Here is a 24,059-nt window from a genome sequence, read left to right as displayed (position 1 = left end):
GGGAGAAGTGCAACAAAAAATGCACTTTACACTTTTTCATACTTTTATCCAACAAAGTCATTTGGAAAACCTGCATTTTTTTTTTTTTTTACTCACTTCCCATTTCAGTGCTACATGAACTTGTCATTGTAAAGTGACAAAATATAAAAAGGTTTAAGGGGTCAGAATACTTTTACAGAGTCTGTTTGGACTGTTGACATTGATTGCACAAGTTCAAATATGTAATATGTTTTATTTTGGTTTGTAAGGCAGATAAGTCGTGTAACTAAAAAGTAGAAATTCTGCAGAACAGTTGTTTGGTGTTAATTGGGGGGCCCAGAAGAACTGGGCTTGCCCAGGGCAGCATTCACACAAGAACCGCCACAGGAACCCAAACATCTTTTTTCCCCCCGAAGAGTTTTTGCGGCGCTAGTGTCTCGTATTTTTTCTGACAGTAGGCAGACAGGAAAGAGGGCGGAAGACAAAGTCTTCGACCTTTGCCGGGACCGGTTCTCGAACCCGCGACGTCCGCGTCGAGGACTAAGGCCTCCAAGCGTGGGGCGTGCTAACCCCCTGCGCCGCCACAGCACGCACCCCAAAAATATATTTTTTAAAAACTCTCCTTGAACTGGTCTAATTCTGCACTAGCACGTTAGCTGCTACTCAGATCTGTAATACGGGAGCTTATCACAACAAACCTGATTAAACAAACCATTTCCATACTCACACACACACAACACCTTCCTGCTGTTTTATCTCCTGCTCTAGTTTAAAAAAAAAAAAACACATGAAGCTCTCCAGCATGAACCGCAGCAGCCTTGCCTTCTTCTTCTTCTTCTTCTTCTTCTTCTTCTTCTTCTTCTTCTTCTTCTTCTTCTTCTTCTTCCTCTTCCTCCCTGCTCCACGCGGCGGACTATAAAATATTCTGAGGACAATTGGTTAAGTGGAGTTACCCAGTTGCCTTTTTCTTTCCTTCTTTCTTTCTTCTCCCCGAGGTATCTTCCGGTTTTTTTGGGGGGGGGGGGGTTATCCTGCCGAGCCTGGCGCCTCGCAAAACGCAACTTTGTCTGGCTTATTAAATAGTATGACCTGGAGAAAGAAAACGCCTGTTGCTTCTCAGCCGAGGCCATTGTGAGCGAGAGGAGCTGCTGACAGGCCTTAAATTGCTGTAATGCTGTGTGACCAACAGTCATACCTAATCAATTTCTATTCGAAGTGTGGACGGATGTTGTTTCTTCTTTTGCTTCCCCTTCTGCTTTCGGACAATAAAATTCTCTCCGCGCTTTAATTCATTTGATGTTTTATGGATTCAATTTGAGACTTTCTTATCGCCTCATCTTCCTCTGATATTATCAGTTTTCCTGATCATATTTACAGTAAAAAAATAATAATAAACAACAAAAACTAACTCAGTACAGTTGGAAATGCGCTGTTAATGGATGTAAAATGCGCAGGGACGTCCTCCCCACTGCTTAATTGCGCTAAAATTGGTCAAAGCGACTTTGTGAGAGGCATCAATAACCCCCCGCTCTGCAGGGGGTCTGTATGATTAAAGTCCCCTCGCTTTCTCGCAGGCCTCTTGATCTGCTCCCCTCCCTACCAAAAAAAAAAAAGGCGAGTGGGCCAATCGAAACCGCACGCAGAGACGTCACAAAGACAGCACGAGAAGCTGATTGGATGGCGCGGGGAGACGGGAACAGCCCCTGTCCTTTTATAGGCGATCCCCGTCCCACTTGTGCGCAAAAAAAAAAAACAACAAAAAAACGCAACTGGGCACCGCTGACAGGCGCAAAAACTCTCACAGTGGAGACCTCACGCTCGAGCCGCTGCGTTTCACCACACGGGCCACGCCGACGTGCATGGCCCCCAGCCTCTTCTATCATACGATGAATCCTGCGCAGCCTGGGTCACCGTCTCAAGGCGCCAAACTGCAGCTTCACCAAATGGAGGAGAGCGCGGAGGGCGCGGAGAGCGACGAGCTCCAGCCGAAAGACATGACCACGGATAAAGGATACAAACTGCAGCGGAGCAGCCTGCCCTTCAGCGTCGAGTCGCTGATTTCTAAGAAGAGCACCTGTCGGACTTCTTACCCGGCCTTCGATTCGGCGCCGACGACGCCGACGCCCGGGGCCGGTCAGGGCGCGCAGTTCTCTCCGAGGACTTTTTACGCGGAGAGGAAGCTTTCCGGGGAGAGTTCGCAGGGAGTTGCCAAGAGCTCCGGGGAGGACTGCGCGCAGTTTTGCGAGAAAGAGCAGAGCACTTGGTTCCAGACGTCCTCCTTCACAACACCTCACCGTAAGTCCGTCCCATCCGTGTTATGAGAAGCGCAGCGATGCTTCGTTTATTGTTTCACCTGAAATCCTCGAGTAAATTTGTAACGAGTGCGACTGAGTTGTCAGAAAAGTTCCACTCTGTAATCCCTCGTTCCTCCAGCCGCCTGTGCGCACATCCTCTCTGCAGCAGATTTTCTTTTCTTTACTCCTAATCGCAAAAAAAAAAAACTGTTCCAGAAAAGAATGTTTTCGTTACTTGCTTTTGCTCCAAACCCAACTTCGGATGCGTAATTTGCAGACCTGTGATGAGTTTGAGGCACAAGTTAAATTAACTATATTAGCATCAATTAATGACAAAATAGTCAGCCCAGGCTGCTGTAAAGTACAAACAGATCGATCGTGTCAATCGATACAAGCCGTTCAATTCAGTTGCATTCAGTTTAATTTGACAATCATTTCCAGTTTAATTATTTTTATCAAACGGTTAAAAAAGTAAATTATCAAAGGAATTCAGCTGATTGCATCCTCAAGAGCACCTTACTTCATTTATCAATAAACCATGTGTTGATTGTTGCGCACTGTTTTGCGCATTTTGTGTCTGATCAGCTGCTCAAACTAACCTCATATATTTTCCTGTTTTGTTTGTTTTGTTTGTTTGTTTGTTTGTTTTCTGCATCAGGGAGCTCTAGTCCCACTCAGTGTACCCTAAGGAAGCACAAAAACAACAGGAAACCTCGCACCCCGTTCACTACCTCCCAGCTGCTGGCGCTGGAGCGCAAGTTCCGCCAGAAGCAGTATCTCTCCATCGCCGAGAGAGCCGAGTTCTCCAACTCGCTCAACCTTACGGAGACTCAGGTCAAAATCTGGTTCCAGAACCGCCGAGCCAAAGCCAAGAGACTGCAGGAGGCCGAGCTGGAGAAGTTCAAGTTGGCCTCCAAGCCCGTCCTGCCCGCGTTCGCGCTGCCTTTCCCCCTCGGAGCGCACATGAGCTCTCCGTCGTGGGGCCCCTCCAACGTCTTTCCGAGGCCCAGTCTGCCGGTCCCGGGACTATTCAGCGGACCCGTCACCTATGGGATGTACTATTTGTCTTAGGATCTCCGGGAAGACTGCGCGAGGGGATGACAATTTTATTTTATTTTTATTATTTTTTTCAAACATGCGCGCATTTCTGGGATTAAAATGACCTAAATTTATGTCCACTTCAGTTTTAAATTCCCAGAAAAAAACAACAACAAAAGAACAAATCCTTGAAATGCCTTACGGTCAGGTGATCCACTGTGGTTCCGCAATAATATAAAAGTGGACGCTTAAATTAGTAAAAGAGAGAAATGAAACAGCAAAGTACTTATTATTCGGTGTCTGTGCCTTATGAAAGCGTCCTTATTGTCACTTGAAGTATTTTTTTCCCCCTTTTTTGTTACCCAAAATTACCTGTGGTTCTCCGGCGAAGCTGCAGAAAGGATTGATATTTTTAACAGCAGCTCCTGTCAAGTTTTATATTTTGTAATTAAAAATGATAATAATTTAAAAAAATAATAAAAAAAAAGGGACCAAATTATATTTTAGTAAATGGTATTAGTTTTTTAAACCTTCACAATGTGGCCTTAATGGGTACCATAGTTTTTTTTTTCTTCTTCTTTTTTCGCTGTAATTGTAAATAAAATGTGTAGCGTTCAAGAAAAAAAAAAAAAGCATTGCAGCGTCGTTGGAAGCGCAGGGAAAGTGGTATTTATTGAATGTCTTTGTATCTGTACTGTGTACATTTCTTTGTAAAGAAAACTGACTTTAGTAAATAAACATTTAAAGACTTGAAAATAACTGCGTGAACTATGAACTGTGACAATTAATTAGAGTCGGAGTGTTTGCGTCTGCTTTTGCACATCACACCTTAACAATGGCTTTTGTTTTTGTTTTGTTTTTTGGAGGGCGGGGGAGAGGGTTGTCTGTTTTTTCAGTGGATGTTTTTTTTTTTCTTCCCACAGAGACACACAAGACATAAAAGTTTGCCAAACCTCGACTCCTGATTGCTGCTGTCAACTTTGAGGAATGCCAAACAATTGCATTTTTTCCGTAGTGCTAGTTTCTTCTTCTTCTTCTTCTTCTTCTTCTTCTTCTTCTTCTTCTTTCTTTTCTGAAACTTGTGTATTAGGATCAGATGTCCTCATTCCGTGTTCTGATGCGCAAATTTGAATCCTGAATGTTGAAATCTGTTTTCCTCATGTGTCTCTCAGCACTTTTTAACCGGAATACAACAAGACCGCCATGTTTTCTCGCGTCTTTTTCCGCATAAAATTCACTTTCAAAGCAATTAACGTTTTCATTCAGCGTTGAAATGTATTTTTCATGCAACATACGTTGTGTGAACATGTCAAAATTACAAACTTATTCGAAGTTGTCTTTAAAAATATATATATGCCACATCCAGTGAAGTGAAAACACAAACATTAAGAAAATAAAACCTGTAATATAAAATGTTGGCAACAAGCGGGGCGTTTAAACCCACAAAGTTTCCCGTTTAAAGACGTTAGAAAACTTGCATAACTTTTTTTTCTAAACGTTTAAAAGTTACGTGGTATTTAAACGATATTGGTTTTACAGCTGCACTTTCAGGACATGTATTATGGAGGACTAATGGTGCCATAATTCAACACATACAAATATGTGACAACTGAGAGAAAGAAATACAGCAACTTAAATGTGTTAAATGTGTAGCAGATTGTGACAAAATATAATGAGAAATATGATGCCTTTGTTTGCGTAAAACAGAATTAAAACGTTTTGGTCTACAGAGAGCCAAAGCTGCCACTTCCCTAAATCAACAACAACAATAATCTGCTGAATTGCTACATAAATTTTAATAGAAGCAAAAAAAAAAAAAAAAGTACATAAAAAAAGCGATTCAGTGTTCTAAAACTGCTACAATTTGTTAAATTAAAAGAAAAGTTCAATTAGTGTCTGTGATAAATAAATGCATTTTATAGTTATTATAATTTGTCAATACTTAATGGAATTGACAAATAATTATTTATGAAATCAATAAATTAGTATTCAAAATGTGGATTTCTTATACTTTACAAGTTATACAATCACTTCAGCATAGTGTGATTTCATGATAGTTATTCTCGAACTATCATGAAATATTTCAAGTTGTCACTTTGGTCCATCAAGCTGAACTCACAGACTTTGATAGAAGAGCAACAGCACAAGAATGGAAAAAAAAGATATAAATGGTCTAATAATTATGAATATTTCATTATATTTGGAGATATTTTTGCACCCAGTTTTAATTTTCTTACTCTGCTTAATAAGCTATTGGCACATTTACAGCACAACATATAAGCGTATATTCATTTTACTTTCATGTGTGTTTCCAATTGTATTTGAATGACATCTAAAAATTACTTCTTTACTTATTCAACCGTGCTACATTTAGTCCCTGATGCTTGACATGATATCAGAGATTAAACTAAAACCTTTAGGAAGAATCCAATTATCTGACATTTAGGCTTATTATTCAAATTCTAAGCAAATGCTGAACTTTAATTCCAGGAATGTTGAAAACAAACATACACTATCTCTTAACTTTGATTCTCTTTCTTGTGCCTACTTAAACCGAGCCTTCTAATCTCTATAATCAGATATATAATCTGTGGTCACCTTGTAGCTGACGCCTTCCAAGACTTTCTGGAAGAACCAAGTGTGTTAAATCAACTGTAAGTGCTCAGTCGGTCCCCTAGGGGGCAGTAGTAGATATCCGCTTCTGCTCTCACTACTTCTCATGAAAAAGGACTTCCGTTGCACTGATCCGTCACAGTTATCTGCAGCGAGGTGAGTACACAACTGCATTACAGATTGAAGGATTGACGTGGAATAATTGTGTAGAAACGGTCGTGTTTTTTTCCACGGCTGTATCTTTATACAGAAAACAGTCGGGTGAACATATTTGTTTTGAGACACGGCTCTCGTTTTAAATGGAAACGTCTGACCTTGGCTAGCAGGCTAACGGAACGAGCTAACGTTAGCCTGTGTTAATGTTAGAAAATGTCAAGGACGGTGACTTTCCTACAAGTGTAGTTCTGCATTTCATCTTTTCAAACGGTTTAGTTTTAATATGTTGACAGACACTACTTTGAGTAGTTTAATTTTAGGTTGTGGTTAAACGGCAAAAGATTGTTGCTTTTCGACCACGTAGATTATAAACATAGGTTTTATTTTGCGACAAAAGCTAGTTAAAAGGTCCAAGCACATTTTATTCTCACTGACTTTATAGTTCTAAGTAACAGACAGGAACACACGCTTGATGGTCTTACAATACATTGTGGAAGTGGATGCATTGGTCTTTAGCCTGTTCGCACAAATAAGCACAATTATGACAGGCGCACTGTATTCCAATATGGTCGTGCGATTTAGGAATCATATTTCCTATTTATTTGTGCAAAGTTATTTCGATTGATATCGTTTTTTCTGCAGTGTACATTATTTTTTAACTGTTATAGTTTGTATTTTTGACGAAGGTCGTGGTGTGCTTTTATTAGATTATCACTCTGCTGCTGTTCAATTGCATTATTTTAACGAGAGATGAATTGTGTGGGTGGCCAAACCAGTAGGTTTCCAAACAAGATATCCTCCAAATATAAAACTATAGTCACAACTGATGATTTAGTCTCAAAGAGCCTTAAAGCACTTACAGAGGAAAATGAGATTCTTTCCAGAGATCTGAAAATAAAACACAAAATTTTAAGAGATGACGTTGTACGAAAATGTATTTCCGAATACATGTAAAAAAATAAATAGTCTCAATAAAATCAGTCAAAAGAAGTAGTTCAGACAGTGTTTTGCTTTTAATCAAAAGATATTTTACTTTCATATATTTAAGGTAGGAATTTAAGATTAAAACTATTTCAAATATTTTGGTTACAATCTGGATCTTGTGCGGATTAAGTAATTGTGTCAGATCTGGTGATTGATTTATTTTAGTATGTAGACCTGAAAATATTAACAAGCATACTGTTTGGTTTTTCTAACATTATTTACATATCTTCATAACAAATCAACCCTGTCAATGTTGCAAACGGAAAGCGACTGCAAATGGCTAAAATGTCTTTTCCAAGTGGAAATCAGGATATTCTACAATCTAAAGAGAATTTCCTCTTCCAATAAGTTCAGTTTGAGCTACACGAGCCTTATGTCAAAAAAAAAATTACCCTGAGTTTTCTATGGTTATGTCTTCTCAATTTAGTAAAATTTTCCTAAGTAAAAGTATAAACTCTAGAATAAAAAAAGCTTTAAAAGCTCCTAGAGACAGATTTTAGTCAATTTGTGGAATCTGTGTGAAGAACAGCTGACCTATTATAAATACAGCAACATTTTAGAGACTTTACAGTCACCTCAGGTTTAACTGGGTAGCATAACTGAGGAACATTTCAATTTAAAGGGAAGATAATGGCAACGGCATGTGTGCGACTAAGGAATCTTCTTTTTCAGAGAGTGAAGATGGCAGGCCGCCGTGCAGCCCTGAAGGCCATTGACTGGTTGGCGTTTGCTGAGCGGGTTCCTCCCAACCAGCGGGGCATGTTCAACGCTCTGAAGACTCGCACCGATGCCATCTCTGCTAAGTATGCCGCCGCAGTGGTTGATCTAATTATGACTGTGACTTATGACTGTGACTAGCGACTCTAATAGACTAGACAAAATCATCAGGAAAGCTGGCTCTGTACTGGGACTAAGGCTGGAGTCCCTGGAAACTGTGGTGGAGAGGAGGACACTGAAGAAGGTTCTGTCTATTATGGACAATAAACAGCACCCTCTCCACCACATAGTGGACAGACAGCGGAGCACCTTCTCATATAGGCTGCTCCAGCTCTGCTGTCGTAGGGACAGATACAGGAAATCCTTCCTGCCACATGCCATCTCACTGTACAATAAAAGCTAAATCATTGTTCTGCACTAATCAGTCCGATTTTGCACAACTGCATTATGGCACACTTGCTGTACATATATTTACATATACATACTGTATCTGCATTTTTGAATCCTTGCAAGGACTGCTCTAAGCTGCTTTTTATATTGACAGCATGTTATATTTTATTCTTATTTTATCTTGTCTACATTGCTACTCAGTGGTGGTTGTCATGTGTCTTGTCTCTATGCTGCTGTAACTGCGAAATAATTTCCCTGCTGGGATGAATAAAGTAATTCTATTCTATTCTATTTTTCAGAATGGGGTCGACAAAAAGTTGTTGTTTTTTCCGAGGCATGACAAAACACGTAGTGCACTAAGAAGATACTTTGTGAAAAGCAAAGCAATGAATTTCATCTTACTCAATTTATTTCTCAGCATGCAGTAAGAAAATGCCCCAGGTTTCTGTTTCTGGCTGGGGTGGAAGTTGCTAAAAAGATAATTCTGCTCATAGAGATGGAAAGTTTGATCTTTCAAAGTAAAGCTCACAGATACTTTTATAAGTAAGATGATCACTGTCCTAATGGGCTTAAGCTGGCTGGCAGATTAGAATTTCTTCTTCTTTTCAAAAAGTTAACAGATTTTTTTTTTTAATTAATAATTTGAAAAAGTTGCAATGAAAATTGTTAATTTTTACATTCAAAATAATACTCAAATTATTCAGTCAATAACATAATAACCGTAGGGTCCCATATTACTACATTAAGTCAAATATTCTTGACTTTTTAATAAATAAAGCCAGCGTTCTTCCAAGTAAAACTGTTTTACATTCTATATCTTAACGCAAGTTATAGTCTCTCAAAATCTGTTGCTCATTCAGGAGCAAACGCCACTTTTTAGTTTCATTTGCATACATTATAACTACTATTTTTCTTTTTGCTCCCCGTAAGGTTTCCATACATTTAATTGTTTACAGTTGTGTCTGCTCACCGTTCCTTCCTTTTAATCTGTTGAAACTGATTCTTGTGTTTGTTCCAGACTAGCCTCCCTGCCTGAGACTCCTGCAGCCATCGACTGGAGTTACTACAGGAGCGCTGTGGCTAAAGCAGGCATGGTCGACGAGTTTGAGAAAAAGGTAATTTTCCTTTCTAAACACAATATCAGTGTTACCACGAAATGACTCACTCCAAAGACTAAAGAAAAAAAGTGTGTACTTTCTGGTAAAATCCATCTAGAAATATTTTTTTAGACCTTCTATTTAAGGCATTATGTATTTAAAATGAGATAAACGGCTTATTTTATTTGACTATATGATCATCCGGTTGAGGTATAATTTTATGAATAATCCAAACCAGCTTGTGGATTACATAGTTAAGACATTAATTGTTTTATTTTTGCAGTTCAAAGCACTGCAGATCCCTGAGCCCGTCGACACGCAGACGAGCAACATCAACGCACAGGAGGCTGAAGCCGTAAGTGGCTACTTCAGAGATCTCAGTTTGGTTGTACATAAACATCTGTATGTATCTAGCATTTGAAAATTGGACACAAGAATTTAAAGCCAGGATGTTTTTGCAGTATTGCTAAATATTTATTTTTCAGTTTGTAAAGCGTGATCGGCAGTTTATTTTCAGACCTGTTCTTTCACTTTCTGCAAACAGAACAAGAGTGCAGTGGCTTACATTGAAGCTTCAAAGGCGCGCGTCGCTACGTATGAACAAGAGGTGAGATGCTAGTTGATATAGGGACTTGATGCAAGAGGAATGTCACCAGGAATGTTACTAATAAAGTTTTTCTCTGCTTTTTTTTTTTGTTCAGCTGGAGAAATTTAAGAACATGATTCCCTTCGATCAGATGACCATCGACGACCTGAACGAAGCCTTCCCTGAGACCAAGTTAGATAAGGTCAAATATCCTTACTGGCCTCACAAGCCCATTGCAAATCTGTAATCCCATTACCTGGCACACATGTCCCAATAAAGTTTATGTATTTTAAGGAGAATCATTTATCGCCTCTGTTATTTCACAACATGGTGAAAACATTTAGAGCACTGCATTGTTTGAGGAGATCCAAATTATGATTACTCAAGTACACATGTAGTGCAGGGGCGCCCAAAGTGGGTCCTGGAGGGCCGGCATCCTGCATGTTTTAGTTCTCTCCCTGGTTTAACGCACCTGGATCAAATGATGGCTCGTTAGAAGGCCTAAGAAGAACATTGACATGCTGAAAAGATTGTTGGTAGCAGCAGGGAGAGAACTAAAACGTGCAGGATGCCGGCCCTCGAGGACCGACTTAAAGCGCCCCTGATGTAGTGGAAAAATTGTATGTTTTCATCTTTGTTTTGAATGTAGTCTAACAAATATAATTGGAAAAACTCAGTAGTTGTGCAAACATGAACATAGTTAAACTTTTGCAGCTTTGCAAGCCGTTCAAATGTGGTAACTTTGTGATGCAACAACATTGAAAAGTGGCTTTTCAGGTGAAACTCAAGTCCTCTGCTTCTCCGCAAAGATAAATAACTCCTGTTAAAAAACAAACAAAAAAAACCTATCTTTTTTATGGTAAAACCTTTTATTTTGCACATTTTTGATCATGTAACCAGTGATATTGAATGATTCTTATTGATCACATTTGAGTTGCTTACACTCCTTGGTAGTGCTTTCAGAACTAGTGATCCAGTTACGCTTCATTTTATTACATCTAGTGTTGGAGAAAAATAAAGATAATCAACTTAACAGTAAAAGCAGACCATTAGGTATTTACTATTTAGCTACTTTGGCTGTTTTCATAACAAAGTATTATTGACCAAAACTTAATTTTGACTTCTTTCTTATATTTATATTTAATAATTAATTAATTATAATTTATATTTCTTATATTTAATATTTACCCATGTTTTTCCAAGCTCCTCTAAAAAAGCTAGCCACTCTCCCTACAAAATGTTTATTCATTTTATGTTTGAAGTTTATAACCAATAGATTATTGCATGTAAGGTAAATTTTTAATATTATTCATGCACAATTTCAAGTGTTAAAGTGACAAGAAAGTACAGAAACAGATTTACATAAGAAACAACGGATTACATCCAAATAATGAGTTTAATTGAATTTCAACAGTCCTAATTTAAAGGAGTCAACAGTTTCTTCTCGTTCAGGTTTCAGGCAGTTTGCTTGAGAACTGAGACCAGACCAACTTTGTCGCTTTTTGGTCAGTCAAGTGGTGGCACATAAATATAAACTTGTCGTCATTTTAGGTATTAGAGAGGTCATTTAGATGTTGAAGAAAAAAATGGCCTGAAATTAAAGCCTTAAGGAACCCCACACTTGATCTCTGTTTGCTTTGTGAGAAACGACATGTTATTCTGGGTCTGCTAAATAAGGTCTGACTGAGTGGAGAGCAGCACCAGGAAATGCCTCCTTTGTTTCCAATATATCAATCAAAAATGTTCAGTGTATCAAAGGCAGCACTGACATCCAGTAAAATCAAGACAGAAGTTATCCATACTTCACTACCAAGATGGCCGTTATTCAAAACTTTTACCAAAATTCTCAGTGCTTTGGTGTTGCCTAACCTGACTGGAAAACATTTAAACAGACTTTTTGTAATCAAAAACGAGTAAATTACGAAAGTCAATTAAGTGCCCACAAGGGGATGCAATAACTTTAGTTGCAGTGAAATGTTTTTGCAGTAGAATTAAATTGTTTTTCACCACGATTCAGTTTATCTTCAATCTTTCACCGATAACTACAACATATTTCTCTCGATAAACGTGCTTCTTTAGTCTCTCACCGTTTAAGGTACCTAATAGATTACTGAATCAGGACACGACTGTTTTTAAGAAAAAACCTAAAAAGAATACAATATAATACAAGTATAAAAGTTAAGAAGACACTGTTCGACTTTTTGCTCTTTTAGGTACTGTCTGGTGGCTAAATATCAATTACAGGTAAGCGCAATCTCAATAATTTCCACTGCCGTCCAATCAACGCCTGAGCTGTTTGTTTCTCTTTAAGCTCATTGGACACAGCGTCTATCTGTAACATAAGTGGGCGGGACATTACTGCTTCGTCCCTTTCCGTAGTTCCGATTGGTTCGGCGTCTATCTCGCCGGTTGTTGATTGGATAGATGTATTGTGGAAAAGGAGGGACTTCATATAACATAATTTCCGTTGTATTCTTCGCTTGAAAGTCAGTGACGATTGACGGGAGTGCGTTAGCTTAGGTAAGTTCGACAGAAAAAGAAAAACATATTTATTCAATTAGCTTGTGTTCACTGCATGTTTGAGCACACAGCGATGTAACTGTAGAAGCGTTTTGTTTCCGTGTTAGCTTAAATCGGGTCTAGTGTTTCAGTAAGGTTCTCTGTCAAAATGATCTCGTGGAGGTCAAAGAGAGTATAAAACATGACTGGAAGACGAAGACAATTGTAGTAATGGTTATTACATTAACATACGTGTTTGTGGCCATCCCCAAGGACTGCCATCGACACTGACTGCATGGACACTGTTAGCCATTAGAGGTAACGTTAGCCGGGACCGGGATTGGCAGAGTGCTGCCTTTCCCCTCTGAGATGTTGAATTTGCCTGTTTTTCCTCAATGAATTAAAAAATAATAATAAAACAATGGACCAATCGAGATGCTAGAAGTTAAAATAATAAATCGATCTCGTTTCTGATCAACAAGGCCTTATTTATGTACAGGTTATTGTATTTGAGTAGTGTATAATTCTAGTTGGATCCACTTTATTCAATATTTCGCAGTTTATGGAATGGAAAACTACAAATGTTGTCTTCCTGCTTAGTGTTCCTGGACTCCCATGTTTACAACACAGCCAACTTCCAGAGGTCAGGAAGAAAACGCCATGAGAGGAAAATATGCAAAACTGTTTTGGTTGAATGAGAAGACGAGCACAGGGCAGATATGTATATCTGCCCACTATATAAGCCACAGGTGTCAAACTCCAGTCCTCAAGGGCCGCTGTCCTGCAGTTTTTAGATGTGCCACAGGTACAAAACACTGGAATGAAATGATTGAATTACCTCCTCCTTGTGTAAATAAGTTCTACAGAACCTTGCTATTGACCTTATTATTCTATTCAGGTGTGGTGCAGCAGAGGCACATCTAAAAGTTGCAGGACAGCGGCCCTCGAGGACTGGAGTTTGACACCCCTGATATAAGCATTTCATTTCAGACGATATTGATAATTATAGATTAGTTTTTTTGTTTTAAATATTTGAAGTACTAACAAAACACAGTTTTTGCTCCACTATGTTATGAGGCAAGGTGGCAAGCAATTGAAACTGCTGCCGGGCAAGTTTCTCAACAGGTTGTTGCTAGGTAACCAAAGGGTGAGTTGATGCCACCCATCTTGTTGGCTGGCCATGAGAGGCTGAGCAGCTAAAGTCTTTCCTCTGCCTACATTCCCCAGAATGCTGTGTAGTTCTTGATCGAAGTTTAGTGAAATTATTGAACATTCTTTCCCATAAATTATCAATTGATATTGGTCTTGTGTCTGTTGTGATATATATTGTTATTGATTTATTGTGCAGCCCCAGTTTCCTACTATCTATGGATTCTACTTTTATAAGGCCAAACACATCTTAAGGACCTGAAACTAAACGTTTGACTCTGTTGTCGTTGGTCTCATTGTTAGAAAGGTTGTTTTTTAAAAGTAAAAAAATCCAGCTGGTGGTTTGCGTGGGCTTGACCCTGAATTGTGTGGTCAACACTGGTTTCATTGTTTTCAAGAGGACAATGGAAGCAGGCCTGTACAGAGGGAGGCTGATGGGGGGGCACAAGGGCTTGGGTAATGTATAGTCCCTTTGCTGCTACAAGTCTGTGCAAAACTCCAGTGTGAAGAAACAAAACGACAATGTTGTGTCGTAAAAGGTTTCTTATGCAACTTTGTGATGTTTTTGCAGCACCTCCTGCACTAAATACTGTTTTTCAGCTCTTGTGACAACAGTGTCATTCTCTGGTTACAGTTTATCTACTGACAGTTCACAAGAAAATTTAAATGTAAACAACTTACAAGACAAACTGGACCAATTTCTATGTAGTTATTTTTACTTCTGTTTGACTTAAGTCATTTATCTATTAAAGCCCAATCTGCTTTATCAAGTCGTTGACATCGTAGCAACCTCTACTCGAATTCAAGTATTTGGTAAAACAGGAAACCTCAAACTTTTAAGCAGAAGAAAACTACAGCAGAACCAGGATCATTGTGAGAGCCCATTGGGCTGAAATCAACTGGGGACTGGGTTCAAGTTGTACAAAACCAACAACAGAGAAGCAACGGACCTGGAATACAAGGTCTACACAAAAAGTTAATGGCAGCAATAATTCCATCAGTGACTTTATCTTTGGAAAATACACAACCAAAGAGAAATGCTGAACCAGAACAACTTTCTTAGAGGAAGGGGAAAAAGGGTGCATGAAAAATGAATGACAAGCAGATTTTGTGTTCATGGTACCTGAACTAAAATATATATCCGTCCTTTTTGATATTTTCTTGATATTGATTATATTTCTTGCAGTGTTTTTTTTTTTTGTCATTCATTAAATCAAAGAGATTTGTATTATATATTACTTGTACTATACCATCATATTGGTTATAATGTGAAGCCCTTTATTGTACACTTGTATAATAAATAATGGCTGGGCTAAGGAGTACATAAAATGGCAGTGGCCTTCAAAGCCGTCCTTCAAAACAGCATCCTGTCCTATGGTTTGTTTATGAATTACAGGGTTACTCCCGTGTAACACGACCCTCCGTCCTCAGCTGTGCACTGATTGAATTTCATCCATACAGCAGCTCATTACCCCTTCCCTGCCTCCCAGTCACAGACATGCTGTAAAGTACATTAAGCAGGAAATACAGTACATCAGAGCAGACCTGACCAGAGTGCTGGAAAGTGTGCCAGTATCAGTGATGAGTACGGCATGTTTAGCAAGTTTCAGTCTAGTTTCACACAGAAACAATATCTTGACTGATTGTTACTTCAGTTGACATACTTATTTATTACTGTGTGTTTTCACCTAACCATAAACTCAAAATCTTAATGTTTTATCCTCATTGTGCTGCTAAAATGAGTAATTAAAGATGTACTCTGGGCTTTTGTTTACATTGAATACGGTTGAAATTAGAATTGCTGGTAAGCTAAGTTATTAAGATGCTAATTAACTACAGATCTCTGGTTATAAAGTCTTTTTAGAAATGAGATTTTGAAGGTTTAGTGGTGACATGTTTGAAGCAGATAAAAACAAGAAGTAGTTTCGTATGGTGATTTCAGTTTCTACAAGGATGTAGCTGCTCAAACCAAGTAATTGCCCTCTTAACCACACAGTGTGTTCAGCAGCAACAAATGCCCTTTCTAAGCTATTCAGGAGTCACCTTACTAGTGTGTTTAGCATTATTGTCTCTTTTTGTAACCTCAAGTGCACTTGAGCTTATGTTCTCAATCCTGGACTTTCTTCTACAGGCTTCTCTGATGGAGAGCAGAATTTATGATTACACCAATTAAAATAATTTCACATGGTCCTGATGAAGCATAGCACACAGAGACCTTTGTACCACCACTACACTGTCGTTATTCTGTTCTTTTTCTGAAATAAAGTATTCATGTTCTGTCAGGATGTAGTGGGATACACACTTTCTAAATAGTTTCAGTTTTGTCCTGTCAGTCCACTGAAAACTTTCCCTGAAATCCTTGGGGACCATCATGTGTTTTGGCAAATGTGAGATTGGTCCTTTTTGGTTTCCACCATTGAACTCTCCCACGGACGCCATTTTTGTGAACGTCAGAGTTGTTCTTATTTCCCCAAATGAGTTGTCAGTGTGGTCTTGACGTAATTCTTTTAGATGGGCCATGCCTGGGAGGGTTCAAAGATGCTCCATGTTTCCTTCATTGGTAGATAATGGCTCTCACCGAGGGTGGTTGGAATCCCAAAGCCTTACAAATGGCTCAGATTTGTAACGATTTGGTCTCTTATCGGTTGTTGAATTTTTGGTCACAACATGATTTGTTTGTTTTTGAAGCATAATTTATGTTGCCAGACAAAGGATTTCTCTCTGAGGTTCTGGCAACATTTGCACCAGCGTGTAGCTAGTAAAATTGAACGTTGTTTTGGGTAGCCCCCCAAACACTCCCACCAAAAATAATTGCTTTTAAAGTGTCTTTATGTACAGTACAGACCAAAAGTTTGGACACACCTTTCTAATTCAATGGGTTTTCTTTATTTTCATGACTATTTATAAGGCAAGAAATCCCACTTATTAACCTGACAGGGCAGGTTGACCTGTGAAGTGAAAACCATTTCAGGTTTCTACCTCTTGAAGCTCATCAAGAAAATGCAGAGTGTGTGCAAAGCAGTAATCACAGCAAAAGGTTGCTACTTTGAAGAAACTAGAATATAAGGGGTATTTTCAGTTGTTTTACACTTTTTTGTTTAGTGCATATTTCCACATGTGTTATTCATAGTTTTGATGCCTTCAGTGTGAATCTACAATGTCAATAGTCATGAAAATAAAGGAAACATTGAATTAAAAGATGTGTCCAAACTTTTGGTCTGTACTGTATGTATAAGATTGCTGTATGGGCAACATTTTTGTGAGGGAAAATCCCCAGGCTAGCTTTGCTAGCTAGCTTGCTAGAAAAGCTACCAGTTAGCTTTGGGTGCTGACTAGCAATCTAGCTACCTGACAATTCCTTTTTGTATTTCTTCAGCTTTTCTTTTCCTAACAGTAAAATTTATTTAATCAGAAACACTTAAATGTGAAAGGGTAAGATGGAAGTAATCTTCTGGCACAAATGTTTTCTCACTGCTTTGTAATTGTGGTGTATAAATGAAGTGAAGGAAGCAGAAACTGGCAGTTGCTTCATCTTTTGTGAGAGCTCGAACAGGGAGGTAATATTTGACCCACTTTATGGGAGGAGGCTTTTGCATTAAATATAGGAAGAAAAACATTTACCTTAGGAGGTGTTGAGCTTTAAATGGGACTAATTTGTTAGTGAGATCAATGTTTGGTTTGTATGAAGAAAAGAAAATGCAATCAATCACCCAGTGGCTAATATGCAACATGGATTGCATCATATCTAGCAGATTTAGTGACTTTCCACATTCATTTCAAAGCACTCTGTTGCCTGCCATCAAAATAACCCCATCAGATTCTGACTCTTCAGGCTGACTCACTGGAGAGGCAAAAAAAGGCTGTGAAACACAAACAAAAATGAAATCTGAAATGAAGAACTATCTTGAGCAAATGTCTTTAAAGTTAAATCCCTTACTAAAGCGGTGCCAGCTTGTTGCGACAGTGAAGGTCGTTCCTCCTCCTTAGGAAGAGGACGGTAGTGTGAGGTACACAACCAAAAGCAGTTCATTTGTTTTATGGCTCACCCGAACAATTGATTAGATCAGCAACAAGGTCAGTAGGTCATGTGCGTTAGCCCCTGCTGTGATGCGTAGCTATGACATCCTCCTGTTTGTCTGCAGTGGCTGTTGATGGACCATCCTTATGAAAACACAAAGCTACAATGGGACAGAATACCTCAGAGCAAGAGGACCAAGAAGGACCCTTCCCGGTAGGTTTTGGACTAATGCACGTGGTTACGAGTCCAGATTGATATGTTAGTGAGTTGAGTTAGAAGAGACTGGTAGTATTCTGAGGTGATTCAGTTGTGAGGCGACAAGCATGTCATGTGACCCGTCATGATCTACTGCTTACCCAATCCTGTTGAGTCCTTGGGCAAGGCACTTCACCCGCTTTTTCTGTGGCGCTGATTGAACGGCAACCTCACTGATGATATGATTGAACAAATGATTGCAAAGTCCCCTTTAGTCCTCTAGAGAAAAAGATAGTTGCATAAATGCAGTCCGTTTCTGTCTTTTTCCCTTTCTGCCAGATTGCTTTTTTTCTTTAAATTAAACAAGATACATGTCACATTACAGCTGAGTTTTGGCAATGAGTTAATGTTTTTTGGTGTCTGGAAAATGAGTCTTTTCAAAAACTTCCAGAATGTAAATTCACAAATCAGCAGGCAAATCAGCTGGCCCTCACCTAGCAAGCTCAGTCTGTTACCTAGCAACTGAAACTGAGCTCCAGGGTGTTTGGTCAGCTGGTTTTACCGCTGTATGTATAATGGCTGCTGGAAAAGACAAGTATTTTGTTATTGACTTGCTGTCCAGAAACCACTTGCTGCATTCTTGTCGGATGCACAGGAGGCTCCACTTCTGCTTTTCAAAGACGTACAGTTGTATAATTACGCATCTGTGCGCAGCCATTCTCACGTGCGAGTGTAAACTTTGAGTTGGGGGGCGTGGCCAGCAGCAGGTTATTGGGATTTAAAGTGACACAGGCCCTAAAGCGGCTTATTCTGAAAGGAGCCGTTTTAGGAAAGAAAACAGGCAGAAGTGAGCAGAATAATGTCTCATTATCTAAGAATGAATTTATGCAAAAAATGTAATGAGCATGTTTTGTATCGACCTATCCTAACCTGTTCAAGGAAGCATAATAATAGGTCACCTTTAACTTCACAAAACCTGGGTGTGTACTTGAGAGATCCAGAGCATGTTGCACTCCTCTCCATTTCAGTTGTACTTTTGTCCCATCCAGCCCATTTACTGCCAAATAACGTCAAGCTTGCTACAAACGTATAGATAATTGCAGATAACACTGATAAACATCCACTGGCTCTCTGCCAAAACTCTGAAGACAAATTACCCTCACTTTTAATCTTATGATGTTAAATCTTATGCTTGACCAAACACACACAAAGCAAACAGTCTTATCTCAGATCTCTGTGCTCTCAACAGACATGCTTTTCTGCTTTTTAAAACTTTTTAGTGATTGCAATTGTTTTAATCAAGATCATTTTAACCTTACATTGCCTGGAAACAGGGAAGAAAATCTCTATGTATTTTGGTGATTTTTTACTTTGAATAATGTCCAGCAAAAAATCAAGAAAAGAAAGTAGATTGAGAAATATTAGTTGAAATGCAAATGTCCCCCTTTCTGCCGGGCATTGCTGCCTCCAGGGTGAATTCCTGATTCCCACATGCTTTCACAGCTCAGGCAAAGAAAGACCTCCATTGGGTCCACGTTTCATGCAGCAACATTGTAGTGTGAAACCGTTATCTCGTCGGCTTATTGCGTGCACTAGCATGCCTCTGCGTTTCTCTTTTTGTCTTTCAGGACAGATTTGAAAACCTCAAGACGTTTGTGGAGGAGGAGCTACAGACGAGCATGGTGAGAGCAGTTTCATTTCTGTCTTCTTTCAGGCGCTTTTACCACTGCAGCAGATTTTATTACCTTAAGCTAAACGGTTAGTCCACCACTCTCTGTGAATTCACGCAGATTTAATGGAGAACCTGGTGCTCTCATTTTTCTTTTGCCACGCACAAATAGATATGTATACACTCTATATATATATATATATATATATATATATATATATATATACACAGTACAGACCAAAAGTTTGGACACACCTTTTAATTCAATGAGTTTCCTTTATTTTCATGACTATTGACATTGTAGATTCACACTGAAGGCATCAAAACTATGAATAACACATGTGGAAATATGCACTAAACAAAAAAGTGTAAAACAACTGAAAATAGCCCTTATATTCTAGTTTCTTCAAAGTAGCAACCTTTTGTTGTGATTGCTGCTTTGCACACACTCTGCATTTTCTTGATGAGCTTCAAGAGGTCGTCACCTGAAATGGTTTTCACTTCATAGGTGTGTCCTGTCAGGTTAATAAGTGGGATTTCTTGCCTTATAAATAGTCATGAAAATAAAGAAAACCCATTGAATTAGAAAGGTGTGTCCAAACTTTTGGTCTGTACTGTATTTATATATATATATATATATATATATTTTTTTTTTTCTTCTGTTCTCTCTCTCCAGATGGTGGGATTAGTTATTGGCGCTGGCGTCGCCATAGTCCTCATCGCCATCCTCATCTTCTTCATCTTGCGGAGGATCCGGCTCCGAAGTCAGTAAACACAGAGTCCCATTTCTCAGCCTGCTCTGAAAAGTAGTCATGGAACCGGCACATTATACAGCTCTGGTTCATTTTGACGTTGACCTTTATTTCGCAGACATAGAGGTTGAGGAGGCACCGAAGTATCGCTTCCGCAAGAGAGACAAAGTCATGTTCTACGGACGAAAGATTATGCGGAAAGTGAGTGGCGGGCTGAAAAGGTTTAGGTTTTTTGCGTCTGGCGGCGTTCCATCCACAAACATCCACGTACTTGATTCAGATTTCATGTGCTAGATTAATTCAAAGCAGAAAATAGTTGAGATGTAGAAGAAAACTGAGATGGATGTTTATTTGTAAGATTTTTTGAAAATCATGCATCTCTTTTTTAAATCTAAGTTTGAAATCTAAGTTTCAAACCCAAATGGTAATCCATTTGGGTTTGTGGGTAAAACACAACAAAACATGTAAAAGTTCTAGACAAAACACTTAAAAAAAAAATCCTTCTTAAAGCAAGTTTTGCAAAAACAAACATTAGCACTGGAAGCCATACTCACATCCGTTTCCCCACAGGTTTCCCAGTCTACCTCTTCGCTGGTGGGGGCTTCCTCCTCTTCTTCTCGTCCACGCCTAAAGAAAAAGCAGAAAATGCTCAACATTGCCAAAAAGTAAAAGGCTCTTCAAAAAAATTGTCCTCCCTTTTTTATCCTCCCCCTCTTTAATCTCTCTTTATGACATCGTGTGTTGCTCGTGCAGGATCCTGCGCTTCAAGAAGGAGGTGCCCATCCTGCAGGCGAAGGAACCCCCTCCCTCAGTGCTGGAGGCAGATCTCACTGAATTCGACGTGGCCAACTCCCACCTCCCGTCCGAAGTGCTCTACATGCTCAAAAATGTCCGGTAGGTTCGCGCGACGAGACACTTTTTCGCTTTTGTAGTCGCCCGCTCGTATTCCCGTTTCCTTACCTTAGCCACTTTTTGTTTTGCTACTAACCGTAGGGTTTTGGGTCACTTTGAGAAGCCGCTCTTCCTGGAGCTGTGCAAGCACATGGTGTTTCTGCAGTTCCAGCAGGGGGAGCACGTCTTCAGGCCAGGACAGCCTGACAGCAGCATCTACGTGGTTCAGGACGGAAAGCTAGAACTGTGCCTTACAGGGGTGGTGAGGCTGCAGTTCATATCGCTTCACTCTCCTTGTTCATCAGCTGTCATTTATCTAAGCTTAGCACAATTTTAGAGTTAATTTAGCGCTGAGAAATGGTAGTTTTATTTTGTTGTTGAATGGGTTTGTCCAGATAATTAGTGTTTTGATCGAATCAACGCTCATTTGCGTATAAATCTGAAGACGGGGTTTGCATGAGTGCTTGGAATCCTTGAAAAGGCTTGAATTTCAATGTGTTTTCCAGGTTTGGGACTTGCTCGGTTTCTGTATGAAGTCCATGCAAGTGCTTGAAAGTAAAACTGGACAGTTTTGTATTAAAGTTAAATCTAACGCTTGATTAAAAGCCCAAAGCTTGGAAAACATTATTTGATGTTTTCATACATCTAATAAAAAGAGACACATATTTTTCTTACTAAATTAAGTTAAATCAGACCAAACTTTTCTTGTTATAGGTCAGTTAGAACACTATGCCACACTATGGGAATTTTAGTTAAATTACAAGGATACATTTATAATACCAGCATAAAAAAGATGCAGTTTTACCAGGAAAACATCTTAAACATCTTAAAATTGCAACAACAACAAAAAAGTTGTTTTAATGAGAAAACGGCTTCATTAGTTATCAAGCGTGATCGTATTCGCCCTGTGAGACAAAGCTACAGGCTGATGGAAACTTCTGGTCATTTTAGATTTTACATTTCTTCCATTTCTTCATAAACACACCCAAAGCCACACAGCCATATCAATCACCTTCTTACTAAGCTTTACATAGTTTGTCTTGTAATCCATTCCAGGTTTTTGTAGATCTGTCTTGTTCCTGAAGTCAGCTCTCACCCTTGGTAATGGAGAAGTTGAGATTTAACCAATTTTTGTGGAAAAACATGCTTCCTACAGCTACGTTAGGTTTAGGGTTATTTGTAAATGACTTAATAGCTTTTCACCCATCTTTGGGAATCAAAGTCTTTACAGTCGCAGAGGATTAAATCCCGGGTGTCGGCATTCTTAAAAAGTCTTAAATTTATCTATCTAAAATCAAGGCTTTAAAATGGCCTTACGAGGTCTTAAAAAGTCTTGAATTTGAGTCTGTGAAACCGGCAGAAACCCTGCAGCCTCTTTCACTTACAGACATGCAAATTTATTAATAAAAAATAAAAATCTGAGATTGATTTCATATTCAGCATTTGTCCTGATAAAAACGTCTTTTCAAATCTAAATTGGTAAAAAAAAATAAAAAGTAACGGTTAAATATCTTGTCTTGCCCCCCCCAACCTGAATCTCTCCTGTTTCTCTTCCAGGATGGCAAAGAGAGTGTGGTCAAGGAGGTTTTTGCTGGAGACAGTGTTCACAGCCTCCTCAGCATTCTGGATGTCATTACAGTGGGTCACGTCGCACAATGCAAACACACATCTGCACACAAAGGCGTTTCTTTCCCCCAATTCCCAGAGAAACGTTTAATTATTACCCTTAATAATTAAAAGTTTTATTATATTTTTATATTATATTTATATTTTTATATTATTTTTATTATTTATTATACTTTTATAGCATTGATTGTATATTCCTGATGTTGTTGATGTTTAGCTACTGACTCACAAAACATTCTTCCTCTACCATGAGTCACACAGACACGCCTGATTTCATTTCAATCCAAATCTAGTTAGGCTTTAGTGCTTAAATGATGTCGGCTGCAGTAACTCTGTTGAACGTCAGCAGCATCTCTGAATAGTGAACAGTGTCTGAATAGTGTAAGAATGAAGCAACATTTGTTTCCAGGGCCATCAGAAGCCTTACAGAACAATGTCGGCTCGAGCTGCAGAGGTCACCACTGTTCTCCGTTTGCCCGTCGAGGCCTTCCTCGCCATCTTTGAGAAGTATCCCGAGAGTCTGGTGCGAGTAGTTCAGGTGAGTTTAGTATTTCTCATTGCTTTATCAGCAACTAGTAGATAAGTTTTCTTTACCTGAGTGAAGCTGCCCCCCTCCTCCACCTCCTTCAAATTAGAAAGAATTGTGCAGCAAAATGTTTTGTTTGTGCCGCTATCATTTTAAAGATATTAAGAAACGTTTCCAGAGGTCGTGACAGGTCAACCAGCCCACCCACCTTCTTTACATTAGATAAAATTGGTGTCAATCAACTCGACTATGTTTGTGCGGCAACATTTTTTGTTTGTGCTGCTATGATTTTAAGATATTGGTGAAAGTTTAAGGGTCATTTTAATTTAGTAAAAGTGGGGGGACTGGTTGAGCTTTTGACTTTTAAGCTTTCATTAATATCTTTAAAGCCAAAGGAGCACAAGGAAAAAACTTTTGGTTGCACAAATGTAGCCGAGTTGATTGACACCAATTTTATCTGATTTGAAGAAGGTAGGGGGGGTTGGTTGACCTTTCATGACCTCTGGAAACAATTCTTAAAATTATAGCGGCACAATCAAAAATTTCTTCTGCACAAACGTTTGAAGGTGGCGGGGGGCCTCACTCGGGTGCTTTCTTTATATAGCGCCTGTCACAGATGAAAAAAATCTAATTGCTTCTCAAAGATGGAGCATAAAAATTGAAAAAATAAATGAAGTAGTTAACAAAGAAGAATAGAAAACAATATTTGAAAAGATTTAAGAAAAAGCATGACTGAATTTGAAATGAATCGAGACTCTTTTGGTTTGAGAGTCTCAGTTGGAGTGTGTGGCGTTAAGTATTTAGCCAGGCAGCGTCCTGATAGATAAAGTCACCATTTTAAAATAAATGTGTAGCCAGTGCACGGACGTGAAAACAACAG

General features: G+C 39.0%; 3 protein-coding genes across 9 annotated transcripts in view; all 3 read left to right on the top strand.

Moving 5' to 3' along the window:
• The first annotated feature begins 1,709 nt into the window (after positions 1–1,709).
• On the top strand, positions 1,710–4,070 carry LOC114144776 (homeobox protein MSH-C-like). Its single transcript, XM_028017950.1, has 2 exons — positions 1,710–2,274; positions 2,932–4,070. Exons 1-2 carry the CDS (start codon positions 1,839–1,841, stop codon positions 3,342–3,344), a joined length of 849 nt encoding a protein of 282 aa, XP_027873751.1. The 5' UTR covers positions 1,710–1,838; the 3' UTR covers positions 3,345–4,070.
• Positions 4,071–5,964: 1,894 nt separating this feature from the next.
• atp5pd (ATP synthase peripheral stalk subunit d) lies at positions 5,965–10,153 on the top strand. Its single transcript, XM_028017958.1, has 6 exons — positions 5,965–6,080; positions 7,737–7,867; positions 9,190–9,286; positions 9,552–9,623; positions 9,813–9,875; positions 9,970–10,153. Exons 2-6 carry the CDS (start codon positions 7,746–7,748, stop codon positions 10,099–10,101), a joined length of 486 nt encoding a protein of 161 aa, XP_027873759.1. The 5' UTR covers positions 5,965–6,080; positions 7,737–7,745; the 3' UTR covers positions 10,102–10,153.
• Positions 10,154–12,236: 2,083 nt separating this feature from the next.
• The window catches only part of pnpla6 (patatin-like phospholipase domain containing 6), a 40,605-nt gene continuing 28,782 nt past the window's right edge, over positions 12,237–24,059 (top strand). For all 7 annotated transcript variants that reach the window (XM_028017946.1, XM_028017942.1, XM_028017945.1 and 4 more), the window contains exons 1-10: positions 12,237–12,374; positions 17,645–17,733; positions 19,344–19,397; positions 20,061–20,148; positions 20,255–20,337; positions 20,707–20,801; positions 20,890–21,030; positions 21,130–21,289; positions 22,585–22,665; positions 23,063–23,191. In XM_028017946.1, the coding sequence (XP_027873747.1) occupies positions 17,686–17,733; positions 19,344–19,397; positions 20,061–20,148; positions 20,255–20,337; positions 20,707–20,801; positions 20,890–21,030; positions 21,130–21,289; positions 22,585–22,665; positions 23,063–23,191 (879 nt within the window). In that variant the 5' untranslated portion in view covers positions 12,237–12,374; positions 17,645–17,685. The remainder of the gene's footprint in view (positions 12,375–17,644; positions 17,734–19,343; positions 19,398–20,060; positions 20,149–20,254; positions 20,338–20,706; positions 20,802–20,889; positions 21,031–21,129; positions 21,290–22,584; positions 22,666–23,062; positions 23,192–24,059) is intronic.

Source organism: Xiphophorus couchianus, chromosome 5 (assembly GCF_001444195.1).
Source record: "Xiphophorus couchianus chromosome 5, X_couchianus-1.0, whole genome shotgun sequence".
Taxonomy (NCBI): domain Eukaryota; kingdom Metazoa; phylum Chordata; class Actinopteri; order Cyprinodontiformes; family Poeciliidae; genus Xiphophorus; species Xiphophorus couchianus.
The sequence above is the reverse complement of the archived record's forward strand: the minus strand, read 5'-3'. Positions and strand labels throughout refer to the sequence as shown.